Source organism: Heterocephalus glaber, unplaced genomic scaffold (assembly GCF_053883595.1).
Source record: "Heterocephalus glaber isolate CG9 unplaced genomic scaffold, H.glaber_assembly_v1.0 deba00001724, whole genome shotgun sequence".
In the NCBI taxonomy this organism is placed as follows: domain Eukaryota; kingdom Metazoa; phylum Chordata; class Mammalia; order Rodentia; family Bathyergidae; genus Heterocephalus; species Heterocephalus glaber.
In genome coordinates this window covers 5,554,259-5,579,095 of record NW_028258435.1, presented here as the reverse complement: position 1 = coordinate 5,579,095, position 24,837 = coordinate 5,554,259, and the positions used below count along the sequence as shown (strand labels likewise).

At 51.7% G+C, this 24,837-nt stretch overlaps 1 protein-coding gene across 3 annotated transcripts in view; it reads left to right on the top strand.

The window, feature by feature from the left end:
* Positions 1 to 24,837, top strand: part of Pxdn (peroxidasin) — a 70,159-nt gene that overhangs the window by 22,753 nt on the left and 22,569 nt on the right. For 2 of the 3 annotated variants that reach the window (XM_004868359.3, XM_087199718.1), the window contains exons 2-13: positions 2,627 to 2,698; positions 3,693 to 3,764; positions 7,609 to 7,680; positions 10,862 to 10,933; positions 11,319 to 11,390; positions 13,286 to 13,455; positions 15,065 to 15,182; positions 17,242 to 17,411; positions 20,225 to 20,497; positions 22,354 to 22,470; positions 23,413 to 23,571; positions 24,639 to 24,751. In XM_004868359.3, the coding sequence (XP_004868416.2) occupies positions 2,627 to 2,698; positions 3,693 to 3,764; positions 7,609 to 7,680; positions 10,862 to 10,933; positions 11,319 to 11,390; positions 13,286 to 13,455; positions 15,065 to 15,182; positions 17,242 to 17,411; positions 20,225 to 20,497; positions 22,354 to 22,470; positions 23,413 to 23,571; positions 24,639 to 24,751 (1,480 nt within the window). The remainder of the gene's footprint in view (positions 1 to 2,626; positions 2,699 to 3,692; positions 3,765 to 7,608; positions 7,681 to 10,861; positions 10,934 to 11,318; positions 11,391 to 13,285; positions 13,456 to 15,064; positions 15,183 to 17,241; positions 17,412 to 20,224; positions 20,498 to 22,353; positions 22,471 to 23,412; positions 23,572 to 24,638; positions 24,752 to 24,837) is intronic. The other variant, XM_021247220.2, reaches the window with a different exon arrangement.

The following is a 24,837-nucleotide window of genomic DNA, read 5'->3' as shown; positions in this document are numbered from 1 at the left end:
ATGAAGTCTTCACTCGTGATATTTTTCTCTGTAGAAACCTTTTCACGGTTAAGTGTGGCCTGCGTGTTACTCTGCAGGGGTCGAGATGAAAATGTGGACCAGCTCTTCCTTTTTTGTCTTGGCTCTAGGCTTTTATTATTCTAAAGCTCTGTGAAGAATTACAGTTGTGATCTTGAATATAAACCTGTACTTTGATGCTTCTTCCTCAACTGCAAAGCTTGGTAGTTTTTGTTTTTCCAGTAGATTTTGTGGTTCCACTGGAATTTTAGAGTGATAGAAATATTAAAAACACAACCGGGCAAACACCCTAAAACTCCTTGCCAGCTGTTAAGTAAGAACTATAAATTGACTTGAGTCATGTTACGGATACCCAGATTTGGGAAACTCATGCTGCGTGTTTCCTGGTTATCCCAGGCGTCTGTCCTTTTTTTTTTTTTTGGTACCAGGGATCGAACTCGGGTCCTTGCACTTGCGCAGCAGGCGGCGAAACCACTGAGCTAAATCCCCAGCCCCCAGGCGTCTGTCTTGGGGGACCCCAAGTATAGGGGCCTGGGCCTGTGGGCTCCAAAGCCTCCTGAACTTACGGTGGGAGCAGGTCTGCACCCGGAGGCAGGCGGATACCAACTTTGTCTCTGTTTCTGCCACCTATGAACCTCAGGAAGGGAATCACCCATCTTAGCTTCTGAACTCTGGTTTGCCAAGTAAAGTAATTTCTCCTGGCCTGAATCTCGGTTCCTCTCCTGTCTTCAGGTCTCCTCATTTCAGCTGCCCCAGCATAATAAAAGCCCTGTGTCTTTTCCTCCACTGCTGTCTTCTTTCAGGGCTTCTGACTTTCAGCATGGCCCTGGGTGGATCCACTGTGATAACCTGAATGTGATTAATGAATTAAAACCCCATTTAGTCAGAGCAGTTGGGTCCAAGCAGAGGTGGGGCCAGGGGAAACCATGGAAGAAGGAAGTGCAGCAGGAGCAGGCTGGGGTTGCTGGGGCACAGAAAGGGCAGGACCTCCGCCACCCCTTCCTGTTTGGAGACCTAGGGTGGCAGGGTGGCAGCACTGGGAAGGCCTACCTCTCCTTTAGGGCACCTCGGCTAGTTCATTTTAGGGGCTCAAACCAATACTTTCTGTGAAGTGTATTATTGGACCATAACCAGAATCAATTACGTTAATCATTGACACTTATTAAATTAGCTGAAAAGAATCAGATTCCTGAAAAGACTATGAGCATTTTCAGAGTTTGGTAAATATCCCATGAGAAACGTCCATTTCTGATTTCTACCACATGTTGCCCCAGGATCCCAGGTCACTTTCCCAGGGCTCAGCGCAAAGTGCCAGGAATCTCGTGGCTTCCCAGGATGTGAGCTGGAGACTGGCCTTGGAGCCAGGGTCCCAGGCTGGCCCGTGCTGTGGCTCTGCCTAGCCAGCCTGGCCTCTCCTGGCTGCTGCTTCCAGGGCTCCGAGTACAGCACCCAGCTCTGTCACCCTCTCCTTCTGGCCTGGTCCCTGTGCCTCCATCTCCACTTTCCTCTTTAAAGGACACCACTTACCCTTTCAACTTGGTCACCTCTGTGAAGGTCTCATCTCCAAATAAGGCTGAATCCTGAGGCACCAGGGAGAAGGCTTCAGGATGTAAGTTTAGGGGAGACTTAAAGGCCAACCCTAACCGTTCCTGTTGCTCTCTGAGTAAAGAATTTAAATTTTTCTCTGAATGCCTGGTAAAGACTAAGTCTTCTGTTTATTTTCCCAGTAACTTTCACACGTATTAAATTTAGTTTCTCATTCAAGCTGGAGACGGCCTGATGTCTTCTCCCCAGAGTTCCCTTTAGGACTTTGATGGTGACTCTGTCCTCAAAGCCTTTCTCCTGTGGGCCTAGCTTGAGGCGATTCTGTCTCTCCCCCCAGACCCCCTACCAGCCCACCTCTGGTCTCTCAAGTCCTATCCCTGAAAATGCCTGTTTGGAAACATGGGATAACTTTCCTAACTCACCTGCTGAACTGGCTCGTTGTTACAGGACATCCAGTCTGCCCATCTGTGGTTATGGACATCTGGTCTACCTGTCTGTGGTTATGGGGACATCCGGTCTGTCATTTGTGATTATGGGACATCAGGTCTGCTAATGTGTGGTTATGGGGTCATCTGGTCTCTCCATCTGTAGTTACGGACATCCAGTCTTTCATTTGTGATTATGGGCTATCTAGTGTCTGTGGTGATGGACTTCCTGCCTAAGCTCCTTGGAGGTGACGCTGCAGAAGGTAGCTGAGGAATAGGTCGGTTCCAGTTCATGAAACAATCACTGTGCTCTCCCAAGTGTCGCACGTTTCAGAGCAAGCGTGGCTTCCTTCTTGAACATGGGCAGACCTTTTACTTGTGTACCTTATCCTGAGACTTCCTGACAGTACTTTCCAGTCAGCCAGGGGTGGGATGTGTAGGTAATGTAATTTTATTGTCTCGCACTTACTGTTTGGACAGATTTCTTCAGTTTTCTGTCACTCACATAAATATTCATACGGGGACAAGGGATCATCCAGGACGTGTCCTGAGAAATTTAATTTTTTAAACACCTTCTCCTCATTTTAAAACCTACTGTGGTTTTCTCTCATACAAACGAATTTCTTGTTTCTTTGCAGGGACCTTCGCTTTAACAGAATTAGAGAGATTCAGCCCGGGGCATTCAGGCGGCTGAGAAACTTGAACACACTGTAAGTTGAAACTTTGGATGGGGAACCCAAAGGGGAAAGATAAAAGATAAAACCAAGTCCTGGTGCCATTTCCTTGCAGCTGACGGGAGTGCTGTGGTCACACCTGACACACTCCCCTCTGCTGAGCAGGCTGTGTGGGGACAGTGAAACTGGGTGGGGGTGACCATGTGCACACTGAGTCCCAGGACTGTGCAGCCCACCCATCATGTGTGCCCTCTGTGTGCCCATCTGCATGGGCAGTGAGGTACCATAACAACAGCTCCTACCTTGCCCCGGGCTGGTGATCGCCCCGAGTCCCTTGTTCGCTTGCTGGGCCAGGGTTGCTCTCCTTGCACTGCAAGGTGCAGCAGAACAGAGCTTTTCCTGCGCTTGGTGTGGATGCAGGCAGGTCTTCAGTCCACCCAGGTCCAATACAGACCTGGACCTGCGCCTCCTTGAACACACCAAGCACCATGGGAAAGAGGTTTGCCCTCAGCATTAGGACTCAATATTTGGCCTTTGTGCAGGCAAGCAGAACCAGGAACCAACCAAGTCCCCATGGAAAGCAGGGCAGGGCATGTGGTGGCTCTGGACACCGGTTCCATATCCATGGGAACCAATGGTGTGGGCTTCTAGTGACCCCCCTTCAGTGTGGTCTCTGGCCAGGCCCTCCTGTGCTTCCAGGGCTGCTGCAGAGGCCCAGTCTCAGCTCAAGTGGGAATCAGAGGTTTCAGGACAAAGATACACACTGGTTTGTACAGGAGAGAGGATTGATTCCTCAGTGTGTGAGAAGGTGGAACGTGTAGGGTAGGTGGAGACACACTACTGGGGCAAACTAGCGACCATGAGGGTCACATGCTGCAGTTTCTTGGGTGATGGGTGATGCTGGTGCTTTGTGAAGGCCAGTTCAGCTCTGTGGCTCGGTCGTTTTGTGATCCCCGTAGTTTCAGGACTGTTTTCCTTGGCACCATTTAGAAGTGTTTTCTTTTCAAGTCATGTCACATTTCTTTCTTAGGCTTCTCAACAACAATCAGATCAAGCGGATACCCAGCGGAGCATTTGAGGACTTGGAGAATCTGAAGTACCTGTAAGTTGATGATCAGTCTCTCTCTGTACGTAAATGTTTGGTGTGACCGTGCCTTGTGTGCTGTGTGTGGCTTTCTGTGCTTGCTCCATTCCAGGACTTATATTTCCAGAAGGGGAGTGGAGTTTGGCTGGGAGTTTTAAAGGGGCTGTCATCAGGATAAAGTGCCACGTTCTGTGACCATGTCGAGTCACAAAGCCGTGGGTAAGACACACAGGGTGCAGTTCCCATGCACCACCGCCCAGTGACAGTGATGCTTTTGGGGACAGAAGGTGACAACATGATCAGTGATGCACAGCCGATCTGTGTGCTGCTGAACATAAGCCCTCACTTTCTTCCAGCTGTAGGGGAGCATACAGTGTTAATTGTTAATTTCCTTGGAATGTCATCACTTCCTGCTAATTTCTCATCTTCCCCAGTTTTATCTTTTTATCTAGTTAACTTTTTTTAATTGATTTAAATTAATTTGTTATCATTCAGAACATCTACTTGCTGAAGTTAGTTTTGTAGTTTAGAAAAGGACTTCCTGCTGGGCGCAGTGGCACAGGCCTATCATTCCCAGCACTCAAGAGGAGGAGGCAGGAGGATTGCCAAGAGTTCAAGGCCAGCCTGGGCTGTGTAGTGCGCTCAAGGCCAGCTGAACTACATAGTAGGACCCTAACTCAAAAAAGAAAAGAAAAAAATTTCCCTTCAAAAGCACTGGCTTAGTACCCTTCCCACGCATTTATTTTAAGTTGGGAAAGATCTGAAGACACGTTGGGGTTACATAGATTACATCCTGGGTCTCACGGAGGTATGTGTCCCTTGGATTTAGCAAATTGCTCTTCTTTTTAGGTCATAAATAACTTTCCAAGGAGAGCTATTTCTAGTGATATAAACTTATTAGAAATTCATGTCATAACTAAACCTGAATATTTTAAGCTGATTTTTAAAACTCAGCTATTTTTTATTGCTGATACATATCTTAAAATCCACTCTGATTTTAGATGTTTCAGTGGTTCCTAGTTATAGACCTGCCTTTTACTTTATGAAAATATATTTTCCTCAATAAAAATGTAATGTATAAACTTTCCTGTCATCTTTTGGCATGGAAAGCTAGTCTTTATTGTGTGAATGTTGCTAAGCCTTGCTACTGGTTGTGATAATCTAAGGCCAACTTTGTTTATCCTGTGTGTGTTTGTGTGTTTATCTCCCGTTGTGGTTGTTAAGTGCTGTACAGGTTCCAGAAGGAAGCTTTGGTTTCCTGGATAGCAGATGCAGTTAGATGGTAGTCAGCATTCAGGGCATGTGCGTGTGCGTGTGTGCGCGTGCATGCGTGTGTGTGCGTGTGTGTGTGTGACTGGTTTTATTTGTTGCTCTTGGTTTTAAATCAATTAAGAGCAACTTGTGTACTCCGCGAATGCATTCCTGTTGGGAAGTTGGGGACACCATTTTTTGGTTTTGTTTTGGTTTTTGAGATAGGGTCTCGCTATGTAGTTTAGGCTGGTCCTGAACTCATTTTGTAGCCAGGCCCACCTTGAACTCCCAGTGCTCGTCCTGCCTCAGCCTCCTGAGAGCTGGGACCACAGGCGTGCGACCCCACCCCCAGTTCACAAATCTCATTTGAATAATACCTCTGACCTCACTGTTGACCACTTGCTGTCTGCCCATCCCCGCTTTGACCCCTTCCCCGCCTCTCAGGGCCTAGATGACACAGACGACTGGGGTGGGGATCGTCCTGGGACGCAGGTGGCGTCCTGGTGCCCACCCAAGCGACATGCAGGTCTAGGCTTCCGGGTCCCATTGGTAGAGCACATTTGGGTCATCATCGTCCTAGGACTGATTTCCAGTGTCAAGAACTCTGCTGGGGCTATGGACGTGGCTGAGTAGTGGAGCACTTGCCACCTAGCGTGTGCAAGGTCCTGTGTTCATCCCCAGCACCACACACACACACACACACACACACACACACACCCCTTCTGAAATCTGTCAGTTATCTCAGCCTTGTGTGTGTGTGGTCAGGGCTGAAGTCTGTTTTTACACAGTGAGGAGTCCTTCTTCCCCGGGACCTCACTTACTTCTGACTGGACACCAGTCTTCCCCTTAGTTCAGGTTTCCTGATGACGAAATTGATTCTCGAGAATCAGGAGTCAAAGGGTCAACTCTGATCAAGTAAGAAACTGCAAGTGATTATTAGAAATCTTCTTAAAACGTTATGAAAACCAACCTTGCTCCGATGTCTCTATGAGCAGACATTCATGCATACTCCTGCGAGTCTGTTGTTTCACATATTCTTCAGAAGGATTCTTCTCCTGTCCGTTTCTACAAGCTTGTGCAAATCAAGGTTCTCGATGACATTTTAAGAAGTAGTCAGAGAGCTCTCGTCCTCCAGACCGAACCTTCCATAGAGGAAATATTAGTACCTCACCAAACTGCAATCTCGGTCACGGGGTCACAGTCAGGAGCTTCAGATGAGGCCTGTGGTCCCATTTTACTGCAGAGAAGACAGAGGTGCAGCAGGGTCGACCTCTGACATACGGTCACACAAGCAGCAAGGGGGCTTCAGCAGCCTGGAGAGCTAACTTCCTACCAGGCTGTGTTGTGGGTGCCGTGCTGCGGATCCGGGGAGCCCTGGCCAGTGTGTGTTCCGGCCTGCAAATCTGTGCGGTCACCTCAGCAAATCTGCAGGGGGAGCCACAAGACAGATTGCAGCAGTTACAGAGAGCAGACCAGGCCCCACTGAACTGGGTCCTTGCCAGGCATTCATTACAATAGGGTAAAACTCTCGGCCTTCCTGGAAGTGACACACCAGGGCGAGTGTCTGAAGGGGCCAGGCCGCCCACCCCACCAAGGTGGCTGTGGTGTTTCCTGGGGTTGTGCAGGGAGTGGACCCGTCTTTGCCCTTCACAGTCAGCGCAGGCACACAGGGCCAGATGGGATGAGACTCAGCGTGCCACGGCCACTCCGCTGTCCCCATAGCCTGGGCCCAGCTGTACACAAGACACGGAAGGATATGTGTTCATCATGTTCTAGTGAAACTTTTATGGACTCCAAAATAGGAATTTCCTATACTTTGGGATTCTCGTGTAAGAGAAACTGTGATATTTGCGCTTGTGTGTCTTGATTTAATTTACTGAACATTATGGTCTCCAGATGCATCCATTTTCCTGCAAATGACTAAAGTTTATCCTTCTCTGGGTTTTGTTGTTGTTGTTGTTGTTGTTTATGGTTTTTTGTTTGTTTTTTTGGTACCGGGGATTGAACTGAGGACCTTGTGGTTTCGAGGCAGGCAGTGGCAAAACTGAGCCAAATCCCCAGCCCTGAAATTTATCCTTCTTTGTGGCACAGTAGTACTCCATTGTGTGTAAATACTGCACTTTTTTAATCCATCCATTCATGGACGTATATCATTTAAAATTGAAAAGTCCATTTTCACTTTGCAAGCTGTGAGAACACAGGTCATGGACCTTTATGAGTGGGGTTCTGGGGGCCGCTCATGGCATCCCCAGGCTCCCTGCTGTCTCTGCACCATTGGTTCGAACCATGTCAGCGTAACCTTATTATACTCGATGTCTCGTACACATGTGGGGAGTGGTTCTGTGCTCTCCAGAGCAAGTGTGGTGAGCGGTTACAGGCTGTAGGAGAGCCATGGCCCCTGACCACACAGCCCACGACAGCCACCTCCCACTCACCGGCTGAGGACAGGAGGGAGGGCCCTCCAGATCAGCCCAGGCTGCTGTGTCATGTTTGCCTGCGCTGACGCAGTTGTGAATTGAAAAGCGTCTCCACGTGTCCACTCAGTTCCTCCTCTCCGTGTGAAGGGCCGCCTCGTGTGTATGCTAACCCTCTTCCGTGTTTCTTGTTTCAGCTATTTGTACAAGAATGAGATCCAGTCAATTGACAGGCAAGCGTTTAAGGGACTTGCCTCTCTAGAGCAACTGTAAGTGTCCCTCCTCTTCCGTGCCCGCTTTCTCCGACGTCCTGCCTTTGCCCCCTGTAGGAGAGGGATGAAGTGCGCTGCTGCATGGTGCATGTCCGCACGGCCGGGGGCAGGGAGGCTGTGCATGGAGAGGAGAGCAGCCCCAGGCCCCCCCCCCGCCCGAGCATCTCTCACCTCCCGTGGGTCCACCCTTCGTCCCCCACAGCACTCCCTGGGTGTTTTCTATGCACCGGACCCTGGGCCGTGCATTCACCCTTCCAAGATCAGTTATCGATTGTTTCCCTGTCTCATGCTAAAAACTGTAGTGCTGGCCAGACGTGATGACGCACGCCCATAATCCCAACACTCTGGGAAGCTGAGGCAGAAGGATCCCAGTTCCGGCTCAGCCTGGACACCTTAGTGACTTAGTGAAACCCTGTCTCAAAATAAAACAGGTCTGGGGATGGAGCTGAGTGCAAAAACCCATGGTTCAATCCCCAGTACTGCAAAAAACAAGCAAACAGACAAAGCAGAAAACCTGCAGGGCTCACATTTTCATGGAACAGATGCACAAACGAGGAAGCCCAAGTAAAGCCTCTGAGGCAGTGGTGTCTGGGGCTGCCTGGGGCACGAGGCTATGTACCTCACACCCGTGTCCCCATGGTGACTTTCATGCATGGTCTAATGCCTTCTGTGGCAACGTCATTCTCTGAGGAAACCAGCTCTGTCCCGCCGCATGCTCCCCGTTACTAGTGTTGGTGTAACCAAGTGCACCCTGCTCTTCGGCCAGGCCCAAAGTTGTGCTTTGTGGTGTAGCCAGTGTGGACTTTGTGGTAGCAAGTTCGGTGAAATGAAGGGTTTTTTCTGGCTTGTTTGCCAGGCCCATCATAGGCATCTTCAGACTTCCACGGTTTAATTTATGGATGGGAAACGTCTATTTAGTGGACTCAGCAACAGCCCCTGCCCAGCTGTGTTTCATGCCCTCCCGCTTCCCCTGCACGTCGTGGTTTGTCCCCTGTGATAGTTGGAAAGAAGCCATGTCCTCTGTGCCTGGAGAGGGTGGAGCAGCAGCAGAGCTCAGGCCTGGAAAACATGCTGGCCCGGGTCACAGACCAGCTAGTCCTGGGGCAGCAGGATCTTCGGCGGTTTTGGGACTTGAACCCAGGCCTCATGCATGCTGGGCAAGCACTCCACTGAGCTGCGAGACCTCGCAGGGAGCAGATTACAGTCCCGTGACCCTGTGCAGTCTGGAGACCTGGTGCTCTTGGGCTTTGTTGGGGCGCAGTGTGAGAGGAGGAGGTGAAAGGGGAGAGCAGACATTTGCAAGGGACCCAGTGGGCTCTGCCCAGGTGACAGAGCCGTGTCCCCAGACAGTGGCTGCCCGGGAAGTGAAGCCTGGGCAGGTGTGTGGAGTCCCCGCTCTGGGATGTGGGCATCCAGGGGGCAATGGCAGGACTCCAGCTGGCACTGGCGGGGGAGATCAGCCCCACAGAGGCCTCGAGCACCATCTGTAGCTAGGGACAGCCCCTGCTGATTTGGGGGAACTTAGAGCCCCTCTCCACCCCTAATGTTAGAAAATGTGGTTCCTACCAGGGAGCCTGAGAAGCATGAGGCCCCAGAGCCGGCTGGGTATGGTGCTTGGAATTCTGGCACTCTTGAGAAGCTGAGGCAGGAGAGTCAACAGTTTGAGCCCAGCCTGGACAACTGAGCAAGACTCTATCTCAAAGAATAAAAAGGGTTGGATATGTAGCTCAGTGCAAAGGCCTTAGATTCGGTCCCCAGGGCAGTGGGTGGTTGTGGAGAGAGGGAGCTTGCCAGACCATCAGGTCTGAACTCAGCAGTGACCCTGGGTTCTTGGGGAAGTATCTTCCTGTTTGCGGTACCCTCCGCTGTCCATGGTGGTGTGGTGGTGCCCAGGGCTGCTGTAGCCCAGCCTCTCTAGGGTCCTGTGGATCCCGACAGCAGCCATCCCTAACACCTGTGATCTCGGAGTGCCACCAGCTGCCTTCCCAGATGGCCCCCACCAAGCCAGGTAGAAAGAATTTTAGGCCAAACCACTCCCCCTGGGGCTTGTGTGCCCACCTTTTCCTTCCTCCATCACCCCCAGCCTGGCCTGCCATGTCCCCCTGCCCACCTGTGCCTTTGTGCTGTGGTCCACTCCTGGCACAGATGGGCCCTATGATGAGGACTGAGGATGTCTGTTTGTGTCTCTTTTGGGATCTTTAGATCAGGTGCAGGCTGTGTTTTCTCTGCTCCACTCCCTCCTGGTCCCGCATCACCGCCCCTGTGTCCCTCTGATGGAGGGGCCCAGAGCTGGTTTTGCCAGGGGATGGAGTCAAAGTTTAGGGACACTGAGGTGACAAACAGCAATTTCAGTCTTAGAGCCATCCCGAGCATGAGGTTGGGGAGCCATGCTTGTGTTGGACATGTGGAGGCCCTGATGCCACACGTTGGTTCTGGTGCCCCTTTGGTGTCTTTGAAGGAGGCCCTGTCCCTCGCCGGTGTGGCCAGGTCCCTGCTGAGACTCCCTGCGAGAAGGGCAGGGGATGCAGTGTTTCACAGCAGAAGACAATCCACCAGTCTCCAAAGTGTATTCAGAGAAGTTGGAAGAAAGGAGCTCTGCCAGAAATCCCTAAGCAATAGGAAGTAAGGAGACATCTTCAAAGAAAAGACCCATAGGCTGGGTGTTTTATGTGACAGAGGACAGCCGAAGGGACATTATTCTGTGTCTCTCGGTGGCGTTTTCTCTAAGTCTGCTGTGGCTGTCCATGTGTCTGACGTGCACACAGTGCGTGATCTAAGGTCCACAGCCTTGCCAGGTCCACACAGCAACTGGAAGATGCAAGTGTAGGGATTCATGTCCAGAACCACATGTTGCCTTTGAGTTGTGTCTTTAGCTTTGTTTCTGTTCAATTTCCTTGTATTTTGTAGTGAGTGTGTCGCGGCTCCAGGGTCTGTTGTGGAACCAGGGAGACCTGTCCAGACTGGAGTTTCCCATGTGTCACACTGTGTGTGGTCGCCTGTGCCTGATTTTGGGTGTCTTTAGTCTTCCTGTTTGTTGATGTCCATGGAGTCGGCTGTGCACAGTTACTATTGACATATGAGTATGAGTGACCTGGAAAAAGCTTTTTAAGCACAAAAGCTGGGCCTGAAAAGGTCATTAAATTGTTAAAATCACATTTCTTTTTTTAAACTCCTCTAGGTACCTGCACTTTAATCAAATAGAAACTCTGGACCCAGAATCATTTCAACACTTACCAAAGCTTGAAAGACTGTGAGTTGTGTTGTGTTCTTTAGTTTTGTATTTTTCGGTCCTGGGCCCAGTCCACTCGTGGTTTTCTTTGATAGTCAGGACAGCATGTGCCAGAGGCCTGCAAGGAGTCTGAGTGTACGACCTGCCTTCCTGGCTTAACAAGTCAGAAGGCGGACTTGCAGTTTTCTCTTCAGGTGGACACGGAGATAAAATTAAAAATACAATTATTTTTCTAGACTAAAAAAGTCCAGTTTCTAAATTCATTAGCATGCCATCGGGGTAATCAACAAGACATTTTTAAAAAGCTGGTGTAAAAAAAAAAAAAACCTGATGTATTTGATAGCTCCGACTCTGCTTTATCTAAGAATTATTTTTTTTAAATTGGTTTATTTTTTTTTTTCAACAGATTCTTACATAACAACCGGATTACACATTTAGTCCCAGGAACATTTAATCACTTGGAATCTATGAAGAGACTGTGAGTATAACCCCTGCTGTGTAGCTTTGCTGGGAATCTGTTACACACTCAGCTGGGTCTCTCTGCCGGGCACTGGGAAGTGTTTCTAGGAGTCAGGAAAACGTTAGGAAAGAGGCTGTGCACAGCTTACGTCCGTCCTCATGCAGAAGGGTGAGTAAGTGACGAGAATATGAGAATAAGCTAAGCCACTTCAAAATTACCTGTAAATTCCTTGCATTAACTTCTAATTCCATAGCACATTATTTCACTGGGGGAAATGGGCTCTGTCTACAAAAAGCCTCCACTGTATTCTGTTCCTTTCCCTCACCACAGGCTTGAGTCAGACTGCAGCTGACTGAAGCCTTCTCCCTTGTTTTCAGGGCCCCCAAAATAATTTTTTTTATGCCGAGACATTCTTTAATAGAATCAGGGCATTCAGATGCTAATGGAGAGGTTATTTGACATCTGTGTCTGCCTTAAGGTCTCGAAGGCCCACTTCTCAGTTAGACATAGAGCCATCCAGCATCTACAATGACCTTCTAGGCCCAGACACAAAGCCCAGAGAAGCCGTTGCACTCCCTGAGCAACTTCTGTGTGTCTGTTTTCTCTCTTCAGTGAGATAAAATGGAATAAGACACAGACCTTTGTATAGTTTTCTTCTTTAGAACTTAAAAAACAAAAACCACCAGCCATACTAAGATCTGCATTCTAAGTGGAAGAAAGGATGAATACTTCCATGTTAGAAGGATTAACAGGGGAGGAAGAAATTGCCAGATAAATAGAAAATAACCAAGCCAAGCTCAGGCAGAGGGCCGGGACTCTGGGGTGCATCAGCCCTCAGCTGTCTGTTCCTAGCTCCTCCTGGGTGCCGGGCAAGGTCCCTTTCCAGATGCGGCCTGCCATCTACCCTGACACTGTTCTTCCCACTATTTGCTTGCTCTGTGTTGCTCAAACGAGGCCCTAGATTTGGACTTAGTGTCAGACAGACTCTGTCCATCCAGAGTTGTCTCTAAGCCCTGAGCCCAGAGGGCCTCACTGAACTCCTCTCTTCCGGGTGCAGCGGCTGTGTCCCTCTGTGTGCTCACAGGGCAGGCAGAACTGGCTGGGCGCTGCCTAGGTGACTACCCACCGTTGCCCTGCGCTGACCTTCAAGGTCCTGGGACTCAGCCATGGCACAGCGGGTCACTTGCTGGTGCCCTAGTGGGTGGCTGTCACATCCTCTGGTGGCCTCCTTCCCCTGGATCTGCATCCTGTCTGCTACCTGCTTGCTGGAAGAGGCCAGTGCCCAGCCCAGGCAACTCTGTGTCCTGGTCCCCGCTGACCTAATGCCCTAGAGAGATGCAGATGGGTGTGTGGTCCCCCGGGGAACTGGGCCTGGAGATGGACCTGAACTCCAACCCCAGTGCTGGGCGAGCTCCTGCCGGGCTCTCGGTGGTCTGCCTGGGTGTGAGTCACCTCCCGGGGTGCACAGGAGGTGGTACCAAATGTCTCTGCCTGGGTCCTCCTTGTGCCTTCTGACCATGCAGACCCTGCCGCCTTTCCCAAGGTGTAGGAACCTCCTGTCTCTGAGTCGGGTGCCAGGCTTTAGGGGACCCCAGAAGCGTGGGACCTCACCCCACAAGCAGATGTGCCCTCGGGGACATGTGGGGACTGAGATGACGGGGACCCCATGTACCCTGGGGTGATGAGGGGCCGGCAGCAGGGAGGCTTTGTGGGTTGTACCTTTATTGCTGACTTAGAGGAACTTCTCCCACTCACCCAGCCCACGCTCGCCCGTTTTGACTCAGAACCTGACCCAGTTTCAGACTCTGTGCTGGGAACCCCACCCACCACAGGCCCAGTGCTTGGGGGACCCAGTGTGCCGGGCACCTTGGTCCCCCATGACTCCTGGGTCTCACTGGCTGCCCCCTCCCCAGTCGGCTGGACTCGAACGCACTTCACTGCGACTGCGAGATCCTGTGGCTGGCGGATCTGCTGAAGACCTACGCGCAGTCGGGGAACGCGCAGGCAGCGGCTACCTGCGAGTACCCCAGACACATCCAGGGCCGCTCGGTGGCCACCATCACCCCGGAGGAGCTGAACTGTGGTGAGAGGCCAGGCTTGTCCCCGGTTGGTGATGTGTTGAGCCTGGTGTGTGTCTTGGCCGTCACAGGCCAGGTCTGCCTGTGGACCTGGCTGTGGTGTCTGAGAAGCCATCTGAGCATCTGGTCCCGGCCTAGGTTTTGTTCAGGGTGCCCTTCGGGAATAAGCAGAGCCCACTGCGCACCGTGACCAGGCTGCAGAGCCTGACCAAGCCCACCTGAGGGTGATTGTGGGTGGCCCGGGGTGGGGTGTCCACCAGAAATGCGCCTGAGGGGCTAGCTTGGGCCTGGCCAGGCAAAACTTACCTAAAAGAAAGCAAAATCAAGTCATACCACAGGGCACAGTCTTCTTTTTAAACACCCAAATCCAAATTCCAAACTGCTGTTCAGCTTCCTCCTCTCCTTTAATTCATTTTTTTTTCTTTTTGGCACAAAAGTTAATTTTTCAGTGCTGGGCATGGTGGTGCACACCTGTAATTCCAGCACTTGGGAGGCCAACTTAGGAGGGTCTCCATGAGTTCAAGGCCAGCCTGCAGCAAAAAAAAAAAAAAACAGAGGAAGTATTTCAGTTCTTCATCCCAAGCATCACTGATATTTTTAACAGAAAAAGAACACGAATGAAAGTGTGAAATCAGTACATTTCATGAGTGGTCCCACCAATCATGGGACACACATTGGTTACCATTATTTTCTTTGTAACCGTGAGCCTAGCCCAGTTTTCAGTTTCCTTATGTGAAGAGGTGACTGACTTTGGTGGCGTTAACTGCAAGCCGCCCGTAGCACGAGCGTTTGTTACCTTGGTGTCTGGTGTCTGGGTCCCTGCGCCCTTTGTGCTGGCCGGACTTCCTGAGGTGCCTGGAGGCGGTGGGTCTGAGTGTGCAGGTGACCCATTCTTGGATCCCGAAGGGACGCCTGGCTGGGGCACCATCCTTCTGGCACCAAGCAGTACTAGCAGTGGTGACTGCGCCTTGCACCTGTGAGATGTCAGCTCCCATGCAAGGTGCTGCACGCACGTGTGCACCCATGCTCATGGGTGTGTTTGTGCTTTCTTTTCGGGGCTCACAGTGTGCATGTGGCAGACAAGTGAGTACCTGGCAGCCTGGGAGTGACCAGGTAGAGGGGCCGAGGCTTCATGCCAACCCTGCCCACAGACTGGGTCCTGGGAGCCGTCCACAGCGGGGTGATTGGGATGGGGAGGATGACAGGAGGTTGCATGCTCCGCGAGGGGCGTGTGGAGTCCTGAGCCTGGGCCACCGCGCTGCCTCAGCGTCAGGGCTCTGTGCTCTTGGGAGGACACAGCTCCCGAGCAGGCGTGCTGTTCGCCACTCCTTCCTTGGTCCCTGGAGAGAGTAACTGTGACACCCACTCAGCACTGGCGGTGCCCCTGCGGGTGTGGAAGGACCACAGGATCTGTTAGGTCTGGTCTGCAGGGTCCCCATGGCTGTGTCCCCGGGTGGAGAAAGCGTGAGTGTCTGCACCAAAGGACAATCTCTGTGGGGACATTTGTGGCTGGACATTCTGGTTTTGTCTTGACCAAGAGATTCGGTCTGGGGTCTCGTGTCCGCCCCCTTCCTGGTTTAGACTAAGAAAGTCTCCTTTCTTTGTTGGGTACAGAAAGGCCCCGGATCACCTCAGAGCCACAGGACGCAGACGTCACCTCAGGGAACACGGTGTACTTCACCTGCAGGGCCGAAGGCAACCCCAAGCCTGAGATCATCTGGCTCCGGAACAAGTGAGTGTTGTGCAGGGTGTTGCAGAGCCGGCAGAGGTTGCTGAGGTGCTGAGAGTGTCACCCTTCCTGAAGTCCGATCCGGACACCCTGTGTCTCAGTACCGTGTGTCTCAGACACCGTGTCTCAGTACCCTCCCCGAAGTGGGCAAGGTTAAGGGGGCACTGGGCTCCCCAGTTCTACATGACAGCTGGGCAGGAGACACTCCTACCCCCAGGCCCTGTGCCCAGGACCCTGTGCTCAGTGGGGCCTTGGCCCTTCCAGCCCTGGTCCTGCCCTGGTCCTTCGTGGAGCTCTTCAAAGGGTAGGAGCTGGGGGAGGCTGTTCATCTCTACCATTCCCCTCTGGCAGGATTCTGGTGTGAGCTGGCTCTGGACCCGGGCCAGGCGACAGGAGCCAGCGAGCTGAGGACCTGCCCTCCACAGTGTGGGCGTCACATGACCACGGGGTTGGAGACAGAGGCCTAGGCAGAAATGGGGTTGGGTCACTGGGGACAGCTGGGGTCCTCTGTGGCTGGGTCTCTGTGTGGCACCTGGGGACAGGTCCCTGTCTGTGTGAAATGAAGCTCACAGAAACCTACGGGGAGCCCCCCAAACTCTGGTCAGCCACCGAAACACTGACCCTGTCATCTACCCCTCCCGCGAGGGCTGGATCCCAGAGCAGAAGGTTCCAGTCAAGCAGTGCCACAGAGGAGATGAACGTGAGAGCCGCCAGGTGGCATTCGAGAGCGAGGGGCGCACAGGCTAAAGCTACATCTGCCCTGTGGAGACCTCAAAGCTAGTGCCAGGGTGCAAGGTCACCCTGACCTTGAACAGGGCTGTGCAGGGAGGATGGAAGGTGACCTGATGAGTTCGCTGAGATTTGAAATCCAGAGAGAGAGCACTGGAGGAACTCTCAGGGAGGCTGTACCTCAGTGGTAGGGAAAGTCTCAGAACCAAGTGTGGCAGACCTGGGCTGAAGTCCTGAGCCTGACCTCTGGTGCTCTCTCTGCCATCCGCCCACCTGTGTCCCTCTCTTGGGGACCTCCAGATGGTTCTCTGACCGTCATGGGGGACCGAGTTTGGTCAGGCTTTCCCTGCCTGCTTCTTGGAAAACTGAGGCGCAGGAGTGCCCAGCACTGAAGGTGATGCCTGACCTGGAATGAAGGGTGTGGGCTGAAGTTCTTAACATGGCTTTGTGGTCCCAAGCGCTGGCACCCAGGGGCTTCCCCAACTGCCTGACTTTCCCAGGTGGCTCCTTTGGGACCTGGTTTTTTTATTCTCTCGTGATTGGAGTTATCAGACCTCACCTGTAAGCTCTGTGTGTGCTTCCCAACAAAAGGAGCAAAGCCAAGTCATGTGGGCAAGGGATGAGCAGGGGACCAAGGCGTCACCTGTGTGATGTGGGAGGAGCCTCCCGCCCCCAAGAGAACAAAGACGCAGGAACTCTGAGGGCCGGGACCTGGACACCGCAGCATTGAGGTTGTCTGGAATGATGATGTAGCACCCTAAGTGCATTGCACATCCCAGAAGGGACCCAGCAGCAGTGTGTAGCTGGTTCAGTTTTCATTTTTTGTATTTTGGCTCAGGGTATTGCTGTGTGGCCCAGGCTGGTCTGGAGTTCACAGGCTCAAATGATCCTCCTGCCTCAGCCTTCTGAACAGCTGGAACTAGAGATGTGCACCACCCTGGCTCCATTATCTTTAAAAATATAAGTGGATACATGAGTATTCTTTTGCTTTTAATAATGTAAAAATGAACTGGCACCTTTTCCTTTTGATTGAATCGACCAGAAACAAAAGAGAATGTTTCCTTTGTTTTTCTCCACTGTGTTTAGTTTTTTTCCTTTGGAGTTAGGAGTACCGCAAAGCGTCTAGATGGACAGATTGGATGCGTGAATTGGGTAGAGGTCCAGGTACACGGGTTCTTTCCCAGAAATACCTCCAGCTCAGAGGTGGACGATCCCTGGGAGGCCAGTTCTCGGCCCTCTTGTGTCCCCTGAGAGCCACCTGAGCCCTCCCCCAGGGGTAGACAAAGATCTCCTGGCCTTTGGACCCTCACCACCCCCGACTCTGTCTTTCTAGTAATGAGCTGAGCATGAAGGCAGATTCTCGCTTAAATCTGCTGGACGACGGCACCCTCATGATCCAGAACACGCAGGAGACCGACCAGGGCATTTACCAGTGCATGGCCAAGAACGTGGCCGGGGAGGTGAAGACACAGGAGGTGACCCTAAGGTACTTCGGGTCTCCAGGTACGTGTAAGATCACCCTGTCTGTCTCCTTCCTTTCCTGCCACACCAGCTTGCTCTTGTAAGAAACATGAAGATCGCAGAGCCAGGACTGGAAGTTGCTGTACCAGGGTTGGCCTGCAGGGTCACGGGCGATCCGTGAGGGTTGCTGTGGCCCATGGTGGCCCCTACATCAGGGGAGGCTCAGGGGACCATCCCACAGTCCAGCCCGCCCACCCTGCCCTGTCTGGGAGGCACCTGTTCAACACCTGACAGCTGGTGCTGCTGGGTAGTGAGTGAGCTTTTGTTGGCCAAGGGCCTTGATCACTTAAAAGAAGAGAAAAATATTGGTCTTTTATTTAACGTTACACCTTGCAAAACATTGGCACAAAATTTTGAAAATGAGAAAAATCTGACTCAGGCAGGGAGAGCGTGGCTATGACCACCTCCTCTGTGGTCGCGAATTCGGCTCTGAGCCCTGAGTTCCAGTTTCTGGTATGGTCAGCAGAGGAACCAGGAGGGCAAGTCTGTGTCCACCACTGCCCCCAGACGGTGGGGTCACTGTGGTCCCCTGCTGGGCCTCAGGTGACCATGTGCAGATATAGGGCCACAGTCCTGCCCCAGCTGGTCTTAGCTCTGTCCGCAGTGCTCAAGGGCTGGTGTCACCCTGTATTTTATATTTCAGGCCATGGTGTGTGGGTCCAGGTTTGTGTCTTTGTTTAGACGCTTAAAAATTGGCCTGATCTTTGCCACACTGCTGTAGCCCATCCTAGATACAGTAATGAATGAACATTCTGAGCTAGCAGATTCTACCCAGAGGAAATCGAGAGGCGGTTATTGCTGCCGGAGCAATGCCCTTAGACACATGGTGCTCCACAGTTCTGCACAAGGCAGCTAGCATGTCTGCAAAGCCGTACAGAGATGCAGCTCCTGCCACCTGTAGAAGGAGGCTGTGCTGCATTTGTAAGGCATAAAATAATCCCTGACTCGGTAGTGCAGTAAGACAGCGCTACGAGTACTTGGGATAAAACAAAAGAGGTGGTGAGAAGAGTTTTAACATTTCTCAGTGTCCGAAACTCAAGAATATTTGATGACACAGGACAATTACGTGAAATGATTTCAGTGTCTAGGAATTCGTTTTTTGCTTGTTTTTGGTTTTGGGGGCGTTTTTTGGTATTGTGGATCAAACTCGGGACCTTGCCCTTATGAGGCAGGCAGCGGAACCACTGAGCTAAATCCTGGCCCTAGGAATTAGGGTTTATTGGAACATAACCATACTCTTTCTTTATTGTATTGTCTGTGGTGGCTTTTCCACTGCAGCAGCAGAGTTAAACACCAGCACAAAGCCTGTGGCCTCCACAGTCCCTAGGGCATCCTCAGGCCCCACACAGAGATCTCATGCACTCCATCCCACACGAGGCACTGTCCTGTAGCACCAGGAGCAGGGCAGCTTGTAAGTTTCCCTGGGCCACAGGGGGGCAAATACCTGGTTTTAAGGTCTGTAATAGAAGTTTGCAGTTTTCATTTTCCTGGTTAATTGAACTGTTGATGGTCAAATTAACTATTGTTTTTCATCTTCTATTTCCCACTACTACTTTGGGAGGTTAGTGGTTATCCTAGACATTTGAAATGTATTCTTAAATTACTGAAATCCAAAGCTACTGTCTGTCATTGTCTACAAAATACAGCCACCTGTCTTCGTTTATTTGCTATGTGAGTTTTCGTGTATTTTTTAATCTATGAAACATTGTTTTGTTCTCTCCTGTTTTGCTTCCTCTTTCACCCTCCTTTCGTGTTCCCCTTATTTCTCTCCTCCCTGCCTCCCTCCTATTCTTCCTCCTTCCCTCCTTCCTTCCCGCTCCTTCCCTCCCTCAGTCCTCTTTCTCCCTTCTCCTTTTCTTCTTCCCTCTCAGCTCTTTCTTTGGTGATCACACCCTTTGGCCTGATGTTAGGAGAGATGGGTACCAAGCCCTGGGAGGACCAGAACTTCCCTGGGAATCCACATCCTCCCTAGCTCTTTCTCTTCCTGGTGGTTCAGGGCCTTGGGGGGCTCAGCTGCATCTCTCTCTTTGACTCCCCTTGGGGCCTTAGTTCTGATCCTGTCTCATCCTGTGTGTCTCTGACGGCTCCTTAAAGCAAAATTCAGTTCTGAGGTTCTGCAGACGAGCTTTGCCATCATTCTCGGGAGGCTTCACAGTCTCTAGTCTGCCAATGTGATAGCAATGCTGGTGTTAACCGTCAACACTTGTATTTTTGATAATTGATTGTTAGACATTGGATTAATCCCACTTAAACATTAACAGGATGGAAAAGCCTCCTCCCTGTCTCTCCCCCCATCCACATAGTTCCTGTCCCCACTGCTGAGACACCTGCAGATGTTGATTTCTTTCAGTCCCATGAATAATTCCAGTCATCATTCATGTAACTACAGTGGAACCTCAGGTCACAAACTTAATTCTTCCCATGATTCTGGTCGCAAACCAAACTGGATGGGAACCGAATCGAATTCAGTGGTTTGGTTCAGAACTGATCTTCTGGGATCAGCTTGGGCTGAGCTTGAACTTGTGATCCTCCTGCCTCAGCCTTCCAGAATGGTGGAATCACCAATGTGCGTTCGCATGTCCAGCAGTCTGCCTTTGTTTGACTTGAGTGTATGGATCATTTTTATTGCCTGCACATTTCTTTTTGAAAGGAGAGAAAAATATGCTATTAAATTTTGTTCTTTCTGCTCATGTTGGAGGTAGACAGAATGAATGAGTAGCTCAAACATAGAAAAATCCCAAGCAAAACCCTCATGAAACTGGAAGAAACTAACAGGAGCTTTCTGCTCGTGACAGCACGGCTGGCATTCGTGATCCAGCCACAGAACACAGAGGTGCTGGTGGGTGAAAGTGTCACACTGGAGTGCAGCACCACGGGCCAGCCCGCACCTCGGATAACCTGGACACGAGGGGACCAGACCCCCTTGCCAGCTGATCCCCGGGTGAACATCACCCCCTCTGGTGGCCTCTACATACAGAATGTCGCCCAAGAGGACAGCGGGGAGTACATATGCTTCGCCTCCAATGGCGTGGACAGCATCCATGCCACAGCCTTCATCATCGTCCAGGGTGAGTGCCAGGGGCTCTGTCAGGGTGTCAGGACTCTGCTGTGCACCAGCCAGGTCCCCTTACTGTGTCAGCACCTCCGTGCCTGAAGCAGCTTCTGGCCCGGCTCCACCCCAAGGCTGCCCTCCTGGTTCCCTTTAACTTGCTTCATTTTTATGCATAACACTCCCTCCGTGTTGTGTATGAGTCTCTTTCCCATCTCTGGGACAAAATGCCTAACACCCACAACTTAGGAGGAGAGCTTTATTTTGGCTTATGGTTCAGAGGGTTCAGTCTATGGTTGGCTGGCTCCTAGGTAGAAATAGCCTGGTAGAACAGCCTAACAGAGAAAAGCTGCTCACCTCATGTCAGACAGGAAGCAGAGAGAGAAGGGAGGAGCTGGGAACAAGAATGCACCCTTCCAGGTCACCCCCCCAGTGATCTCCTTCAACCAGGCCCACCTTACATTCAGCTGTGAACTCATTCGTGGATGGATCCACTGATAAGCACAGCACTCCATGATGCAACCACCTTTAAAAATCCCAGCCCTTGAACCCAGGAAACTTTGGAGAACAAGACCTAAAACTAAGCACAACCTGAGACAGGTAAATTTTCTTACGTTGCCCGAGGCTGTGCTTTGGCTGTGGTCTCCAAGCCCTAAGTCCTGGCCTGCGAACTCGGCAGAAGTTCACACACATCAGTGTGAAGTCATCCCTCACCTGCAGCCAACTTTGAATGCATCCCTGAGGCTGGACTTTGAGTATATAGGAGTAGGTAGTTTTAATACTTTGGCTGTGTGTTTCCAAGTTGTTTAACTCCCTTAAAAGGGAACTTGTGAGGGCCGGGGATTTAGCTCAGTGATTTCGCTGCCTGCTGTGCAAGCTCAAGGACCCGAGTTCGATCCCCGGTACCAAAAAAAAAAAAAAGAACTTGTGACTTTGTAGGTAAGCTGAGAAGTGGGCAGTCGAGAGGGACGAGGAGAATCCAGAAGTGTGGAGCTCAGACAGCTGCCTGCCTGGATCACACTTCCCTCTGACCATTTCCTGCCTCCCTAATGATGCCTTGGAATCGTCTTTCCAGCTTTCCTTGCATGTGTAGCTGTACAGCCCTGGTGTGGGGTTTTACTCTGCTGTGTTCTTACTCTTGTAAAAATGGGGTTCTGCTAGATACTCTGTCCTGGAGCTCATTTTTATATCCAGTAATAACAGCTCCTGTCACTATCCACAGTGCCCCAGATGACATTTTTTAACCATTTACAAATTTAATGTAAGCTGTTTAATGAAATGAGTTAGGGATGGGCAGTACTGGCGTTGGAACCGGGGCCTACACACTGAACTACATCCCATCCCCAGCCCCTTTTTAAAATTTTAAGACAGGATCTTGCTAAATGGCTTAATTCCCTAAGATGAGCTCCAACTTGCAGTCCTCTTCGCTCAGCCTTCCAGAGTCCCAGGACTCTAGTATTCTTTTTTGTTTTGGTACCAGGGATGGAACTCCGATCCTTGTGCTTGTGAGGCAGGCGGCAGAACCACTGAGCTAAATCCCCGGCCCAATTCTGGGATTCTTTTGTGGCAGGTTTGCACTCTCTGTCTGAAGTAGGCTGAAGCAGGCTGTTCTCCATGCGCCAGCGCATTGCAGCTAGCAGGCTTCCTAGGCTAAGCCCTTTTATAAGCTCCTTCAGTATGATCCTAAGGAAGTACCTGTCCTGTGATGTCCTCCCTGCGTCCTCTTCATTTTCTGTCTTAAGTTTCTTGACTGCACCCACAGTTGTGTCTGCTTACAACACTACTGGCCTTTTTGTTTCATTTCATTTTTTGCACAATCTGTCCTCCCGGTGTTATCTCTAACTGTCCCGTTGCGAAAATGTTTCTCCTCCAAAGCTCTTCCGCAGTTCACGGTGACACCTCAGGACAGAGTGGTCATCGAGGGTCAGACAGTCGATTTCCAGTGTGAGGCCAAAGGCTACCCCCAGCCGGTCATCGCCTGGACAAAGGGAGGTAAGACAGACGCCACCCGGGCTCCCTCCCCTCAGCCAGGCAAACCCAGCATTTTCAGACAGAGCCGAGCAGGGGCAGAGCCCAGGCCCAGGCAGTAGGAGAAGGCGGAGGTGTCCCTGTGACCTCCATGGCTTTCATGGCTCATAGCAAGGACAGCTGATAGGATTCGGGGTGTCAAGATGTGGGGTGAACAGATCTCATGACTTGTGGGATGGAACTTCCTGGGTCATTTCTGCCCTGTATTAAACAAGTGGCCTTTGCGCTCTGATGCCCAGCATTCCCATCACCGTGTCTCCAGGGGGTGTTGGACTGTGAAAACCATGACTCATGGTCCTGTCCCTGCCCGTGGTGTCACAGCCTGGCTGGAGGGATGGTAAGTGCTGGCACCCCAGATCTCTGGCATTTGTGTCCAGGGTCCTGGAGATCACCCAGCCACTCTGGCTTGAAACAGAGCACCCAGGCGTCCCCTGGTCCCTTAGGGGCTCAACCTGAACCCTGGGCATCTCTGCCCTCAGGCTACAGGTGATGAGAGAGAGGTTTATCTGAAAAGGAATTGCAAGGAGCCCATGTGGGTAAGCCCTGGTTTCCAGCCTCCTTCCTGTTTTCTTCTCAGGCAAAGCTTGGTTGGGCTCAGCCCCTCAGCCACCCCAAGTCCCTGTGTTGCCCAGTTTTCTGTTTAGCCATTCCTCTGGTCATCTGCTCCTCTCAGCCCCTTCTTGGGGGGTTCTGGGGAGCAGGGACCCTGTTTCCTCCCCGATACCCCTGTGGTATGGGGTTTGGGTCCCATCTGGGGTCTTCTGAAATGAGTAGGACCTGCTTCCCGAGGGCCAGGACTGCAACACAGCCTGGCTCACAGACAAAGCTCTCCTCCCACCAAGTACACAGCCCTTGCCTGTGCCAAGACTTGATCCAGGCTTGTGCAACTGATGCCCACCCTTGCAGGGAGCCAGCTCTCGGTGGACCGGCGGCACCTGGTGCTGTCCTCGGGCACGCTCAGGATCTCCGGGGTGGCCCTGCACGACCAGGGCCAGTACGAGTGCCAGGCTGTCAACATCATCGGCTCCCAGAAGGTCGTGGCCCACCTGACCGTGCAGCCCCGAGGTAAGCATTGTGCAGACGGCTTGGCAGAATAGTTTGGATCTGTTGTCAGGAAACAGAGCTTCATGTGGCCAATGCTGACAGGGCTGTGAATTGTGAAGTTGGCCATGAGTTTTTGTTTTGTTTTGTTGTTTTCTTTCTGGTACTAGGGATTGAACTCAGGACCTTGTGCTTTGCAAGGCAGATGTGGTGCTGCTGAGCTAAATCCCTGGCCCTCCCTGAGTAGTGGCACATTTTAGGTATACACTATAATGACATTCATCATTGGAGCCTCCATGAGTTTTTAATGACGTCTGTAGTGAACTCAGATCAGACTGTCAGTCAAGCCCGTCTTTCTCCTTGGTTAAACACCATCAGCAAAGGCTAATCTCTCCGCCCTTTGTCACATGGCCATGTAGGAAGCATGGGGACAAGCGCTGTCCCCAGCCCCACAGAGCCCAGCCACGCTGCGTTCCCCTCCCAAGGCCTCTCACCCTTGGGCCCTTTCTTCCTTTCCTCCTGGGACGTCTCTGTCCTGTTTCTCTGGTTAGAGACCTAGCACCCTCCTCTCCCTCTTGGCAGAGCCAGAATAAAAAGATGAAGAGGTCCCCAGCGCAAAGGTCACTGACCAGAGTCACAGTGGCCCCTGGAGGTCCTAGCCCCAGGCCAAAGAAGGAGACTGCTTGTCTCAAGTCCAGCTGATCAGCTCTGGGGTTAGGGCTCTACCCCTTGAGCCCCTGCATTGTTAGGACTCAGCCCATAGGTCGAGGGGACACCGGGATGGGTCCCGGAAAGGTGCCCGGCCTGCTACAGTCAGTCCCCTGCCTGTAGATGAGAACGTGTGGCTGACTTAGTTTCCTTCCTTCAAACATCGGCTGCTCTCTGAGCTCCTGGAGTCCTCAGTACCTGCTGTGGAGGGTGCAGGGTACGGGCATCCGAGGTCTCTGAGCAGAGGACCCAGTTATGTTCACTGTGTGCTGTTGCCACCTGGGTGGGAAGCAGGAGGAGCAGTCAAGGCTGGTGCCCAGATCCTTGCTCTGCAGACACTGGTCACGGTGACCCAGGGCTGACGGTGTTCTCCCTGCTCACAGTCACCCCAGTGTTCGCCAGCATCCCCAGTGACCTGACAGTGGAGGTGGGGACCAATGTGCAGCTGCCCTGCAGCTCCCAGGGTGAGCCCGAGCCTGCCATCACCTGGAACAAGGTGAGAGCTGATGCCAGCCTGGGGACACAGGGAACAGTGGGTGGCCGCCACCACCTTGTCTCTTGTGCAGACTTTCCACACGTTGG